Here is a 13,869-nt window from a genome sequence, read left to right on the forward strand (position 1 = left end):
GCCGAACTCCCAGTTCTCAATAGATCACACCTGCCTGAATAGGTTTTGATTCAAAGTTAAGTTTCTGTTCAGGTTTTAAATGCACAGCACTCTTCTTTTCCCACAACACAATAAAGCTAAGTGTCTGGAAGTGGCTTAGTTTTACTGCCTCCCTATTCATATAAAAGAAAAGGGGCAAAGAATTGTAGGGAACATGTTTGTTTCTTTTTAATATTATATTAATTTTGGGTGAAGGACTTTGTGTGCATATGAACGCCTTTGCCTATTTTACACTAAAGGTTATCCAGCCATAAATCAATATATTTTGCAGCTGCAAGAAGGTGAACTGTTTGTTTGGGGGGGGGGGGGAACAACCCTAGTTTGATCAGCCATAGCCGATGGGAGTTTATAAAGCTGAGAACATTGTAAGTAGCCTGACTGTAATAATTTGATTGCCGGTGTAGCTAATGATTCCCTCCATAGCATCTAACTAGAATGCATTAGTCTGCAGCCAGATAATAACAATGTGCCTTTAACACAGTGGTGAAATCCAAATTTTTTTTACTACCAGTTCTGTGGGCATGGCTTGGTGGGCATGCTGTGGCTTGGTGGGCGTGGCAGGGGAAGGATACTGCAAAATCTCCATTCCTACCCCACTCCAGGGGAAGGATACTGTAAAATCTCCAGTTCCTCCCCACTCATGGGGGAAGGATATTGCAAAATCCCCATTACCACCACACTCTGAGGCCAGCCAGAGGTGGTATTTGCCGGTTCTCCGAACTGCTCAAAATTTCCGCAACCGGTTCTTCAGAACCTGTCAGAACCTGCTGGATTTCACCCCTGCTTTAACAAGCAAAATGAGTCATATTTCTAGATAAATATCCTACGGAACCATACCTGTCCTGTAAAAGATCCCATCAGGAGAGACTGGGGTTACCATCTGCAAGGCCCAGGCCTCTTCTGCCCACCTTCATCCCTCCAAAGATTAGGCTTGCTGTGACCCTGGTGGGATCTGCCCAGCAATGAAAACTTGGGGTTTTTTTAAAAATGTTTTTGTTTTTTTAATGTTAGCAGTCTGTAGTCATGTATGTGAGATGGCCAGCCGTACGAATGTGTTAAAAATAAATTGTAGGCAATAGACGAAAAAGGCAGCCTTTTTTTTGTTGCATCTTTCCTTGATGCATTCTGTGGAACCGGAAGCAACTGAAGAAGGTCAGCAGGTGAAGAAAACTCAAGTGTGCCAGAGCCAAATTCACACTCCAAAGGTAGTTAGGAACACAGAAAAAGGAAACACTTTTGGCCAGCTTCAAAACCTCCACGGAAGAGATCCCATAAGGGCTCAAACCTCTTCTAGAACAGGGGTCTCCAACCTTGGTGACTTTAAGCTTTACGGCCTGGCGGACTTCAACTCCCACCTGGCTGGGGAATTCTGGGAAGTCCTGCAGGCTTTGCTGGCTGGGGAATTCTGGGAGTTGAAGGCTTTGCTGGCCCGGGAATTCCGTCCTCCAGGCTTTGCTGGTTGAAAAATTCTGGGAGTTGAAGTCCTGCAGGCTTTGCTGGCTGGGGAATTCTGGGAGTTGAAGTCCTCCAGGCTTAAAGTTGCCAAGGTTGGAGACCCGTGTTCTAGAAAGTTCTGGCTCAAAAAACTCGGGTCTCAAATGCAGCATTCACAACAGTTCGAACAGGGGAGGGAGCAGATGTGATTTTCTGATAAAATAGTTTCTCAAGTTTTGCAGATTAAGAGAGTTTTTTTCAGATTAATAGAGTTGGAAGGGACCTTGTAGGTCATCTAGTCCAACACCCGCCCCCCCCCAAGAAGGAGACCCTACTACGCCATCTCTGACAAATAGCAGTCCAGTTTCTTCTTGAAAGTTTTAAGTCTGAGATGTAAATTTCGCCTATTTCAATGTGGTGCTTTACTCGCATGTCAAAATAGATCAAGCCACCTCAACGTGTTTCTTCGTTCTGGCTTTCATTATTTTTATTTATTTATTATTTTATTATTATATTTATTATTATTAATAATAAATATAATATTTATTAAATATAATATTTATTATGTCCTGATTTTATTTATTTATTTATTTATTTATTTTATGGTGGGTTTTTTAAATTTGATATTGATTTTAATTGAAATGTTTTAAACTATGGGCCAAACTTTATTTAATTATTATTATTATTATGCTAAATTCAAAGGCAACCAACAAATCGAAAGCTTTTTCTGAAGTAGGACACGTGTTCAGGTCAAGTTTTGAATCCAAACGTTCCTCTGGGACTCCGGGATCCCAACCGCCCCTCCCCCACCCGGGAGGAGGCAGGGGGTGGCCCCGGGAAAACCCCTCCCCCCTCCCCCGCTCGTGGGGCGGAAGTAGCCCCCTCCCTCCCGCCAGGGCACGGCCGCTCATTCCGGCGCCCTCTCGCTGCCCTGCCCTGCTGCAGCCTCCAGATGCGGAAGAAGGGCGACTCCCAGCGGCCCGCGCGGAACTACGACTCCCAACGGCCCCCGCGGGGCCGGTGTTCCTGGCAGCTGGGGGCGCGCCCAGGTTTTTGGGAAGCCTAGAGGGACGCTGAAATAGCCGGACGAAGCCCAGTACGGAGGCCGCTTTCCTCCGGGCCGTTTCCCCAAGCAGGGCGCGAGGCGAAAGAGCTTGGAGGCCCCCATACTTCAGGCTCCGTCGGGGGTGACGTCAGAGGTAGCCGGGCCCAATCGGAGAGGGAGCTGCCGGCGAGGCGATCCCGCCAATCAGAGGCGACGGCCCGCCGACGCGCGATGACGTCGTGACTGGCTGGCGGCGCGCGCGGTGACGTCGTGGCTGTTTGGCGATTGGCGGCGGCGGCGGGCGGCGCGTGCCAGTGACGTCGCGGGCAGGCGGAAGCGCGGCTGAGGGGAAAAGAGAGAGAGACGCCCGCGGGGCGGCGGGGAGGCCCGCCTGGCGCCGCCGATGTCCCCGCAGCCGCCCATGGAGGCGATGGAGGCGCCGCTCAACCTGGTGAGGGCCGCTCGGAGGGACCTTGGTCGGGCGAGCGGGGAAGATCCGGCCGGCCCGGTGCTTCCCCGTTGGCTCCGTCCCCGGCCCGGCCTTCTAAGGCCCCATATCGGCCCACGAGCAGCCAAGCACGATTTAAAGCGCCTCCTTCCCGGGAAAGGCGAGGTGGTGGGCGCGGAGCCTGGCCGGCCTTCGCCCCGGGGCCGCCGGTCAGAAGAGGGTCCCGGGGCGGCGTCTGCTCAGGCGGCCCTCCGCTCTCGAGGCGCTGCGCAGGCAAGGCGGCTCTCTCCGAGGCTCTCCCCCCCCCGGGGTCTCAGTGCCTCTGTGGGGCGGGGGGAGGCGACCTGACTCGGTGCCCGCAGGCTGCTGCTGGGCCTTTGGCGCCGCTCGGAGAGGCTCCTGTCCTGGCAGCCTCCTGGGAAGAATCCTGGCCCCTTTGTTGGGGTCTAACGAGGCTTTCCAGGGGATGAATCGGGAGATATCTCGACAAAGCCGTTTCTCCCTTTTTCTCGGCTGGGGATTTGGCGCATTGTTTTGTGATCCCTTTCCTTGTGGAAGTGGACGGAGCCCTCGGGAGTCTAAATTTTGACTCGATTTGTAGCCCTCCTGGCTGATTTCATGGGTGGTGCAGGAGCCTGGTGGTGCAGTGGACTAAACTACTGTTAAAGTAGTATTTAGCTGCAATTACTGCGAGTTCAATTCTCACCAGGCTCAAGGTTGACTCAGCCTTCCATCCTTCCGAGGTAGGTAAAATGAGGACCCGGATTGTGGGGGCAATAAAATGACTTTGTATAAAAAAGAACACCGCTGGGGGGGGGGGGCAAAAGCCCTACTAAGCAGGTATATACAATAGTATGAAGGCTATTGCTTAAAAGCATTGTAAGCCGCCCTGAGTCTCCAGAGAAGGGCGGCATATAAATCAAACAAATAAATAAATGGGGGATGGGATGGGTCTGGGCAGGGCAAAGCGTCCTCCCTCTCCCGTCCCTCAGGAAGGCAGAGAGGTTTCTTGTAACATTGACCAAGCAATGTAGGCTTTGATCGCCCATCATCCGGTTGGAGTTTTGCGATCCTGTCTCCAGGAGGACCTTTGGAGAGGACACAGAAAAGCCACGTCCGAGGCAAAAAATGCAGCGGTCAGACACTCATTGGGTCACAGTATAGGTGGTTCTTGCTTAGTGACCGATTGATGTTACAATGGACCTCAAAAGGTTCTTACAACCCAGTTCCGGAACTCATACACAACAATTGTGATGACATGGCTGCATTTCAACCAACTTGCCTTTACGGCCAGTTGCAGCGTTCCTTCGGTCGCAGGATAAGCAACTAAGTAATACAGTTGCTGTATTGCCCGTAGGAATGTATTGACTTGCTTAACGACCAAGGTATTTGCTTAATGAGCGCTGCAGCAAAGGTTGTAAAATCAAGTTGGTTGTGTGAGTGCCTCAACGACCATCATGACCTACAATGGGAATTCAGTTGTAAGTTGGGGACCACCTGTGACATCTATCTTAACCTATTTTGGGGATAAATTTTAGGCGTTAGAGGGGGGGTTATTGTGCTCTTGCTTTAGGAATAACCAGAGAATCGGTTGTTTGTAAGCAAACACTTAAATTATGTTTACGTTAACAAATTAAAATACTTTGGAGCAATAATCTTGCATGAATAGAGAACATGGGGTGTGAATGGCTTCAGTTTAGAGATTAGATGTTCTTGTTTCACAAGGTGTGTGTGTGTGTGGCCTTTTGCTTTTCTTGTTTTACTCTGCCTCTCCCATCTTGTGAGCCACTTTGCAAGTTCTCTTAGCTTTGTGCCCAGACAGTGAACATCCGGGCAGGTAATCCTTTTACCATTTTTGCAAGTCATGTACATGTCATTCCACGGGGTCAGTTAATCTGCAGATCTCTCTCATTAGAGGCATTCAAGCAGCCGCATCCTCTCCTGGTGCTTTAAAGATTTGGGTTTTTCTAGGCTCATCAGCAGAGCAGAAAAGCTGACCATTTGCTGGCTGCGGGGAAGTACGAAGAAGCCGTGTCCTGTCACCGAAAGGCAGCAGGTGAGCCCTTGTGGGTGTTTGCTTGAATCCCTCAGGCATCCCTGTTAGGGCAGAAGCTAAATCAGTGCAAAAGGTGTGGTAAGTAGGCGAGATCCTTACTGGGTCAGGATATAAGGATCACAGTGAAAAGTTGGGTGGTGGTGAAGGCACCAGCCTAGAAACCAGAAGACTGGGAGTTCTAGCCTCGCCTTTGGCTTGAATGGCAGCTGGGTGACCGGCCAGTAGCTCTCTTTCAGCTCACCTCGCCTCACGGGTTAGTTGTTTTGGGGAAAATAAGAGGAGGGAGGAGTATTAGCTGTGTTTGCCGCCTTGGGTTATTTATCAAAATAAAGGTGAGATATAAATGGAAAAAAATAAGTTTGTCATTGCCATTGAAACCGGAATCACAGTTCTTACAGGGAATCGACAGTTAAGTCTGTTGTCCTAACACTCCCAGTTCAGAACGTGAAGGTCTTCTTGCAATGCTGCTTGTAAAGGGGTTGCAGGAAGCAGTTTGGCTGCCAAGTTGTACTTCACATACAGCTTTTAAGATTCATGTTTGAAAATAAAAGTGATTTTCCAATCACTTATCAAAAGTTGCCATGGGGAGGGGGGGAGACTCCTTTTAAAAGAGGGCACCTTTTGTCCTGCCTTGGGTGTTCTGTCTGTGCCAAGTGGCTGTAGAAGCCCTGCCCGACCGAGGTCACCCATCCTCCAGTTCACTTTAGATGGGGGGAGGGCAGCTGCACAAAGCAGCCTCTCTAAACTGTGTCACTATTTTGTGTCTTATGCAGCGTATCTTCTGGAAGCTATGAAGTTGACTCAATCAGATCAGGTGAGGCTTCCCTCCTCAATGGCCGCTCTAACAGTGAACCGTCTTAGGTGTGACTGTGACCCCAGAAAATAACAGATATTTGGGGGGGGGGAGATTATGACTTGTATGCCTCACATATTTATTGCTATATCAATACCCAGTTGGGTCTAATGGTTAAGGCACCAGGCTAGAAAACCAGAGATCGTGAGTTTGAGTCCTGCTTTAGCCATGAAAGCTGGCTGGGTGACCTTGGGCCAGTCACTCCATCTCTGCTCCAACTCACAGGGTTGTGTGGTGATTGTTGTGGGGAAAATAGGAGGAGGACAGTGTATTGGGGATGTTCACCACTGTCACTGCGTTTTTTTGTGTTTGCCAGCTGTGCTCCCATTCTAAGACTTACGGTAGATGCTGGGCACCTTATCTCTAAACTACTGCGCATGTTCACATTCTTTTTCTTTCTTCACTTTCTTTGTTCGTCTGTCAGAACTTCTGCCGGCAAGGCAGGGAAGTTTGCCAAGATGTAATTAATAGCTAGTAAGATTGTTTTTTATTTCTTTATAATAAAATGTTTCTTAGAATATATACTTCGGGTTTTATTTCTTTTAGAGTATGCACCATGGAAAACAAGGTCCAGTCACCTCTAATTAATTACAGTTTCCCAGGGGGGGAACGAAGCTGATTCACGCTTCGACAACCACCTTGGGTTGTGTGTAAAAAATAATAAAGGTAGCATATAAAGGAAGAAATTTACCCACATAGAAGCTGCAATGCATCAGGACACGATAGCTTGTCCTGCCTTGTTTTTTTTTGCACCAAATGTGGCTATCTTGGAAGGAGTGAAGAATGGCTGCAACTGGGAGTATGGCTTGACAAGCCAGCTACTAGTAATTGGTACACTGCTGAGTTGGGTCAGTTGATTTTCTACCTGAGCGCAAATATTCCACACCATTTGCATTCTTGTGCAAGAACTGGGCAGCCATCGGGGAAAGAAAGTAAAACCACTGCTCGGCAACATCAGGCACTGGGGGCTCTTCGTTCCTATTCTTGTGGAACTCGCCATCTGGGTTGATGCCAGCTTCTCCAGGAAGGAAGACCAGCCTTTCTCAGCTGCAGTCTGGAGGGAAAAGGCTGGGGTGGGGAGGCCGACTTTATGTGTTGTCATTGCTTGCTTGACATAAAAATGAACTTTAAATAAAAAGATTTATGATTTAGCAAATTGTTCATGTATAGAAAAAGCTTCTATATATTGTGAAAAAAAGTTTTATTTTCTGATTAAAATCAGTGGCTTTGTTCTTAACAATCAGACAACAAAGCAGATGTACTGATACTTGATCCCCAACTGGGCTTCTAAAACTGAATTTCCGTTGCACCAACTGGTGGGAGCTCTAGAACTTGTGATTCTTCGGATGCCAAAACTCGTTTTATCTCCCTCCCCCCTCCCCCCCCGATCAGCTGATCAAGGAGACTTATCCTTTTGTTTCTTGGCAGGCCCAGTTATCCCTGGAATTGCAAAGGGAGTCTCACCTGAAACAGATTCCCCTTATCCAAGAGCGATGGAAAAGAACCAAAAGGGACGAAAGGTTGAAAGCACGCCCTCTTGTGGACAAAGAGAGCGTGGCCCATCTGCAGAGCTCTTCTAAGCCCTCAGCTGAGGAACCTGAGGACCAACACGGAACGCCCGCCAGCCTCAAGTACAGGGCCCCCTTGGAGAAGGAGATGAAGGGGTTCCACGGGGTCATGGACAGGGATCCGGACACACTGCTTTTTCTGCTTCAGAAGAGGAAGGAGCCTCCCCTGGACGCCTGCGTAAAGAGCAGACCTCCCAAGGACGACAAGATGAAAATGGAAGAGCAGGCCACCAAAATTGCAGTCCTCGAACAGCACGTGGAGATGCTGTTTGCCGAAAACGAGAGACTGAGATGGGAGAACCGGCAGCTAAAAGCGGAGAGAGCCAGGCTGCTGAAGTCTCCCCTGGAAAAAGAGCTGGATGCAGATGCTGACTTTGTGGAGAAGTCAGAGCTGTGGGGCCTCCAGCAGCTTTCGGAACCTGCCGCCGCCGCTGCAGCCACCATCCCCTGGCAGAAATTGGCGGTCAGTGCCGGGAAGGGCAAGGACATTCCCATCCCCAGCCTTCCCCCCTTGGACATTCCCTCCCCGGAGTTCCCACTGGTGGAGCTCTCCGAAGATCTCCTGAAGGGGCTCATGAACAACTAAGGGAGGAGGACCGCGGTGGGGCGGGGAGGCGTGGATTCCCTCTGCGCTTTGGGAAGGGGACGCTGCTGGGACATCCGTAACTGAAGGGAAAAAAACCCTAGTGACTTGGTCGCTGAAAAAAAAAATGCTTGATGTTATGAATTGGTGAAGCAAAGGCGGTTTCATTTACCATCGTTGGTAAAAGCTAAGCCCTCTTTGTTCTTGCTTCAAGCCAAAGGACTGAAGGAGGGAGTCTTGAGCCACAAAGTTGTGCAGGGCTCTCTCGAGTATTCTTTGGGTGTAAACGGATCTCTTATGCCATAAGATAAATCCTATGTGTGGCACACGGTAACAATTTTGGCAGTGCAAGATACTTTCTATCATGCATTGGATTGCCGTTTCTTTTAATCATGCACAGACACTAGTAAACAATTCTTGTTTCCCTCCTTTTGTAGGATGGGATCTGTGTGCCACACTTTTGCACCCCTAGCTTAATGCGTAATGCCAGCCAATCGGGAGTAAAAAAAAAAGCTAAATTTCCAGATATTTTTTAAGGACCCAACTTTAGTTCTGCTGAAATATTTTGATTTGTTTACATAATCAGGGTGCTTCATAATGTGTTTTCTGTACATGAAACAAGATAAGAATAATTGTTGGTGCATGATAGGAAGGCATAGTTGACAAAGAATAAAATATTCCAGGTCTATCTCGAATCATGTATTTGTTCTTTTTAACATGCAAGTATTGCGTTTCGGAATGCCAATACTGAATACGCATTGTAAGCCGCCCTGAGTCTCCAGAGAAGGGCAGCATATAAATCAAATAAAAAAAAAAAAGAATATAATAGTAAGATGCAACAGGATGAAGGTTTTAGCAGACATCATTTTGATCATAATCTTGTTTTACCTCTTATTATTTAAAAAATGATGATTGAATCAGGCACCTGTTAAAGTTTTCCAGACCCGGATATTATTCAATATCAGGTCATTGAAGTCTCCTTTCTCTTTCTCAGTATTATTTGTCAATTGATCTGCATTATGTCCTTCAGTTTCCCCCCCCGCAACATCAGCCCCAATAGATCCAACAAGAAGAGATAAATGATTGCACCCAAATCGTTACGATCTCCCTGTTCTAGTTCAACACCAAATTATTTTCTGGGTAAAAAACCTGTAGCCCAGCAGAGAAAGTGTACTTTTAAAAGAAATGTTTTAATGCAGTGGGACAACAAAAAGCTTTGGGTCTGTAATAAAAGTTTCATTTTGAACCACTTTGAGCATTCTGGAAGCTTATCGTCAAAGCTTAAGATCATGTTCCAGATGCTCAAAACAGTTTCATGTTCAAAACGGCAAGCTTTACATTCAGGGGTCCATTTTGTGAAATTTCATAATCAGAATGGTTTGAATTGGAATGCTTTACATGCCTTTGGAAAAATGACAGTTATTGCTGTCTGTCTCTGTATGCTCTGCTAATTTCCTCTCCAAATACTTTTCCTTGATCCTCTCTGCCATAAATGTACATACCATTTCTAACACGTCTTCAGCCTCAAAAGGTTCAGCTTGTTGTTGCAGTTATTAGTTCACAAAGTCTATAAGGAAAGCAAATTAGACATATGTATTGATTTGAGAACAATGTACTGATTCTATAAAACTATTCTCATATGGAGTTTTTTTGATAGTGGAGATTTGCGAAGGATAGTTGTGGGATTGGGAGGCACTGAGAATGATAGGATGAACCATGCAAGAACTAAAATAGTTGGCTGAAGAAACCTTGGGAATATGGGTTCCCAGGGAACTTCCGAAGTAGGCAGGGTAGAAAATATAGGCCCCAAAATTGTCCACAAGGGGATGCCCCAATGAAAAGGAGGGAGCATAGGTAGAAGAGAATTCTTTATTGGCCAAGTGTGGTTGGACACACAAGGAATTTGTCTTTGGTGCATATGTTCAGTGTACATAAAGAAAAAAAAATATTCATCACGAATCATAAGAGAACAACACTTAGTGATAGTCATAGGATACCAATAAGCAATCAAATCATACTAGGAAACAGATAGATGATAAATAGTAGATAGATAGATAGATAGATAGATAGATAGATAGATAGATAGATAGATAGATAGATAGATAGATAACGAATAGAATAGAATAGAATAGAATAGAATAGAATAGAATTCTTTATTGGCCAAGTGTGATTGGACACACAAGGAATTTGTTTTTGGTGCATATGCTCTCAGTGTACATAAAAAGAAAAAAAATACATTCATCAAGAATCATAAGATAACAACACTTTGTGATAGTCATAGGATACCAATAAGCAATCAAATCTTACTAGGAAACATAGAAAGATAGATAGCTAGATGAATAGAATAGAATAGAATAGAATAGAATAGAATAGAATAGAATAGAATAGAATAGAATAGAATAGAATAGAATAGAATTTATTGGCCAAGTGTGATTGGGCACACAAGGAATTTTGTCTTTGGTGCATATGCTCTCAGTGTACATAAAAAGAAAAGATACATCTGTCAAGAATCAACACTTGGTGATAGTCATAGGATACCAATAAGCAATCAAATCATACTAGGAAACGATAGATAGATGGATGGATGGATGGATGGATGGATGGATGGATGAATAGAATAGAACAGAACAGAACAGAACAGAACAGAACAGAATTTTTTATTGGCCAAGTGTGATTGGACACACAAGGAATTTTGTCTTTGGTGCATATGCTCTCAGTTTACATAAAGAGAAAAGATACGTCTGTCAAGAATCATAACACTTGGTGATAGTCATAGGACACCAATAAGCGATCAAATCATACTAGGAAACGATAGATAGATAGATAGATGAATAGAATAGAATAGAATTAGAATTAGAATTAGAATAGAATAGAATAGAATAGAATAGAATAGAATAGAATAGAATAGAATAGAATAGAATAGAATTCTTTATTGGCCAAGTGTGATTGGACACAAAAGGAATTTGTCTTTGGTGCATATGCTCTCAGTGTACATAAAAAGACAAGATACATCAGTCAAGAATCAAGGTAACACTTAGTGATAATCATAGGGTACAAATAAGGAATCAAATCATACTAGGAAACAATAAAAACAATATAAGTAAAGATACAAACAACATGGATATAGCCCTAAGTGGGAAGAGGTAGGTGCTAGGAAGGAGGAGAAGAATAGTAATACAGGGGCTAATCTGACTGTTGTGGGAATTGGTTGTTTAGCAGAGTGATGGCGTTCGTGCACACAGTATAGTCCCACCATAGGCAGCTGGACTCCTCTGCATGGCTGCCAGCTTCTTCCTCGCCAAGCGACCTTCTCAAAATGGCCGACTTCCTGTCTTCTCTCCGCCGCTTCCCCACCATTTTCCTTTCACAGCGACCCTCCCATCATGATGACTTCCGCTGCCGCCCCCCTAGTGCCTTTGGGGGGAAAAAAGACCTTCTCGTCATGGCCGACTTCCTGTCTGTTCTCCTTAGCCGTAACCTCAACTTCCTTTCACGGCGACCTTCCTGTCGTGGCGGATTTCCCGTACGACCTCCGCGCCCGTCCCCCATGCTATTAAAAACGACCTTTCCGTCATGGCCGACTTCCTGTCCGTTCATCGCTGCCGTCCCTCCAACGACCTTTCAGACATGGCAGATTTCCTGTCAGACCTCCGCGGCCGTCCCCTAAAAGGCCTTTGGAAAACGACCTTTCCAGCATGACCGACTTCCTGTCAGTCCGTCTTACCTGTCCCCCGCTTCCGGTCTATTTGCAGCGTGGTGCCCTGTTTTTTTCCCCGTCCTCTTTTCTGCTCTACATTGCCGGAGTGCACGTCTAGCAACAAGCCTGGCGGTGCCGCAAGTGAGCCAGATCAGCTCCGCATTTCCTGATTCCTGAGCAATCGTGGTCGAAATAGTCCCTGAAGTGTGTGGTAGAGGCAAAGATAGCGATTAATTTCATTACCTAGTTAGCGGGGTATCCTCTCCCCCACCGCCACTCATTTGCTTATCGCCCATAACCTTGGCTGCCCGCTTTTTCCTGGCCTTTCGGTGCATCTGTAAGGAAGCGGTTGTGAACCGGTGATGGTGCCGCTCCCAGAGTTTGGGAGGCCGGGTCTCTTTGCACTCCCCCCCCCTTCAGCTTTAGAAAAAAGACGGGCCAAATTAGGAACGTAGAGATAGAGTTCGTTTATTTCAATCCACACTTCAGGGTTTAGTTTGAACTGAACTTTTTCTTTAATGATGGTAAATAGCTTGCATTTATGACATATATTAAATATTAAGGGGGTATTTTTATGCATTGAATATTCTGCGTTTATATTTTTATTTGAAAGCATGCCTATGGGAGAAATTACATCCAGCGGCTGCCATTTTCATGATTTTTAATGGTTCAGGAGTGCCAGCTAGATTGTGCAATTGTAACACAATGTACGGGCCAATCCTGAAATAGCTGTTTCCCAGTCGTACCTGTGTTGAATGAGAAGATTGTCATCTTACAGGAGAACCGGTTTGTTGCATGTCATCCAGAGACGTTAGACCCTGGTAGCAGGTTCTGCCTGGATTCCCACACGTACCTTCTCAAAGACCCATCCCTCAGTTTTCAAAGTACACAATTGAGTTGGGCACAAGGAGATCCAGGAAGGTTAACACAAGCCAAAAGGAATTTCCCTGCCTACATCGGAAGCCACTCAAGTAGTGAAAATTGCTATAGTAAATACTTTTGGAGAAGACAAGCAATTGTTTTTGCTGACTACAAGGATAACACCGCCTCTCCGTCTTGTGCTGTGCTTTGGCTGAAGGAGCAGCAATTTATTGATTGATCTGATTGATTGGTTCGATTTATATGCCGCCCTTCTCCGGAGACTCAGGGCAGCTTACAATGCGTTAAGCAATAGCCTTCATACTTTGTATATACCTGCTTAGTAGGGCTTTCAGCCCCCCCTAAATGGTGTTCTTTTTTATACAAAGTCAGTTTATTGCCCCCACAATCTGGGCCCTCATTTTACCTACCTGAAAAGGATGGAAGGCTGAGTCAACCTTGAGCCTGGTGAGATTTGAACTTGAAGTAATTGCAGGCAGCTGGTGTTACTTAACAGCACCTTAGTCTGCCGCGCCACCAAGGCTCTTTACAATGCCTGTAAAAGCAGTGCCTGTAGACTCTGGATTCTTTGAGGAAAGAAGAATCTTCTATCAGGGATGGGGAAGCTGCAGGTCTCCAGATGCTGCCCAGCTAAACTCCCAGCCGCCTACATCAATGGCAGCCTCAATAGAGGTTATTTTTGCTCAGGGTTCAACTGCGGGGTCCTCGGAGTTTGGTAGCTTTCTTGCAGACGTTTCATTACCCAACGAGGTAACGTGATCAATCTGAAAGGGAGTGTGGTTTGCTTTCTATTTATATACAAGTGACTTACCCTGTCGATGTTGATGGAAGTGTTCTTGGTGGTTCCTTGTGTTATAAATCAGAGGTCAAGGCTTTTGCTCTGTTCCAAGATGTCTCCCCCTTCCTTCCCCGAGAGCTTTTATTTTTATACAGTTTTATACAGGCAGATAAAAGGTAGGACAGCAACAGTGTTCTAACTGTATAACTTATTCACCCCCCTCTCAAGATGCCATCCTCTCTAGGTAAGATGAGATAATACAGATCAGAGCCAAGAATGAGATCATCCAGGAAGAAGATAGATGACACCAGAAACGGAAGCAATGTGCTGCGTTCTGCCCGACGTCATCCTTCAATTCTCTACATCCTTGATTAGGCAGTTGTTTACGAACAGACAGACAGATGTGGGGTCCTTGGTGCTCTCTGTGCTTGGTGGTTTTCTTACAGATGTTTCATTACCCAACTAGGTAACATAATCCGTGCCAGAAGC

General features: G+C 46.0%; 1 protein-coding gene across 2 annotated transcripts; it reads left to right on the plus strand.

Moving 5' to 3' along the window:
* Nucleotides 1–2,831: 2,831 nt before the first annotated feature.
* NRBF2 (nuclear receptor binding factor 2) lies at nucleotides 2,832–8,721 on the plus strand. Of its 2 annotated transcripts, XM_070945085.1 has the most exons (4): nucleotides 2,832–2,969; nucleotides 4,938–5,022; nucleotides 5,796–5,836; nucleotides 7,304–8,721. In XM_070945085.1, the coding sequence occupies exons 1-4, from the start codon at nucleotides 2,922–2,924 to the stop codon at nucleotides 8,027–8,029; spliced, it is 900 nt and encodes a 299-aa protein (XP_070801186.1). In that variant the 5' UTR covers nucleotides 2,832–2,921; the 3' UTR covers nucleotides 8,030–8,721. The 2 variants fall into 2 exon arrangements, with proteins under 2 accessions (XP_070801186.1, XP_070801187.1); XM_070945086.1 differs by lacking the exon at nucleotides 2,832–2,969 and having other exon boundaries at nucleotides 5,020–5,100.
* Nucleotides 8,722–13,869: the final 5,148 nt, after the last annotated feature.

This window comes from Pituophis catenifer, unplaced genomic scaffold (assembly GCF_029215685.1).
Source record: "Pituophis catenifer annectens isolate HBS135680 unplaced genomic scaffold, rPitCat1.0.hap2 SCAF_6, whole genome shotgun sequence".
In the NCBI taxonomy this organism is placed as follows: domain Eukaryota; kingdom Metazoa; phylum Chordata; class Lepidosauria; order Squamata; family Colubridae; genus Pituophis; species Pituophis catenifer.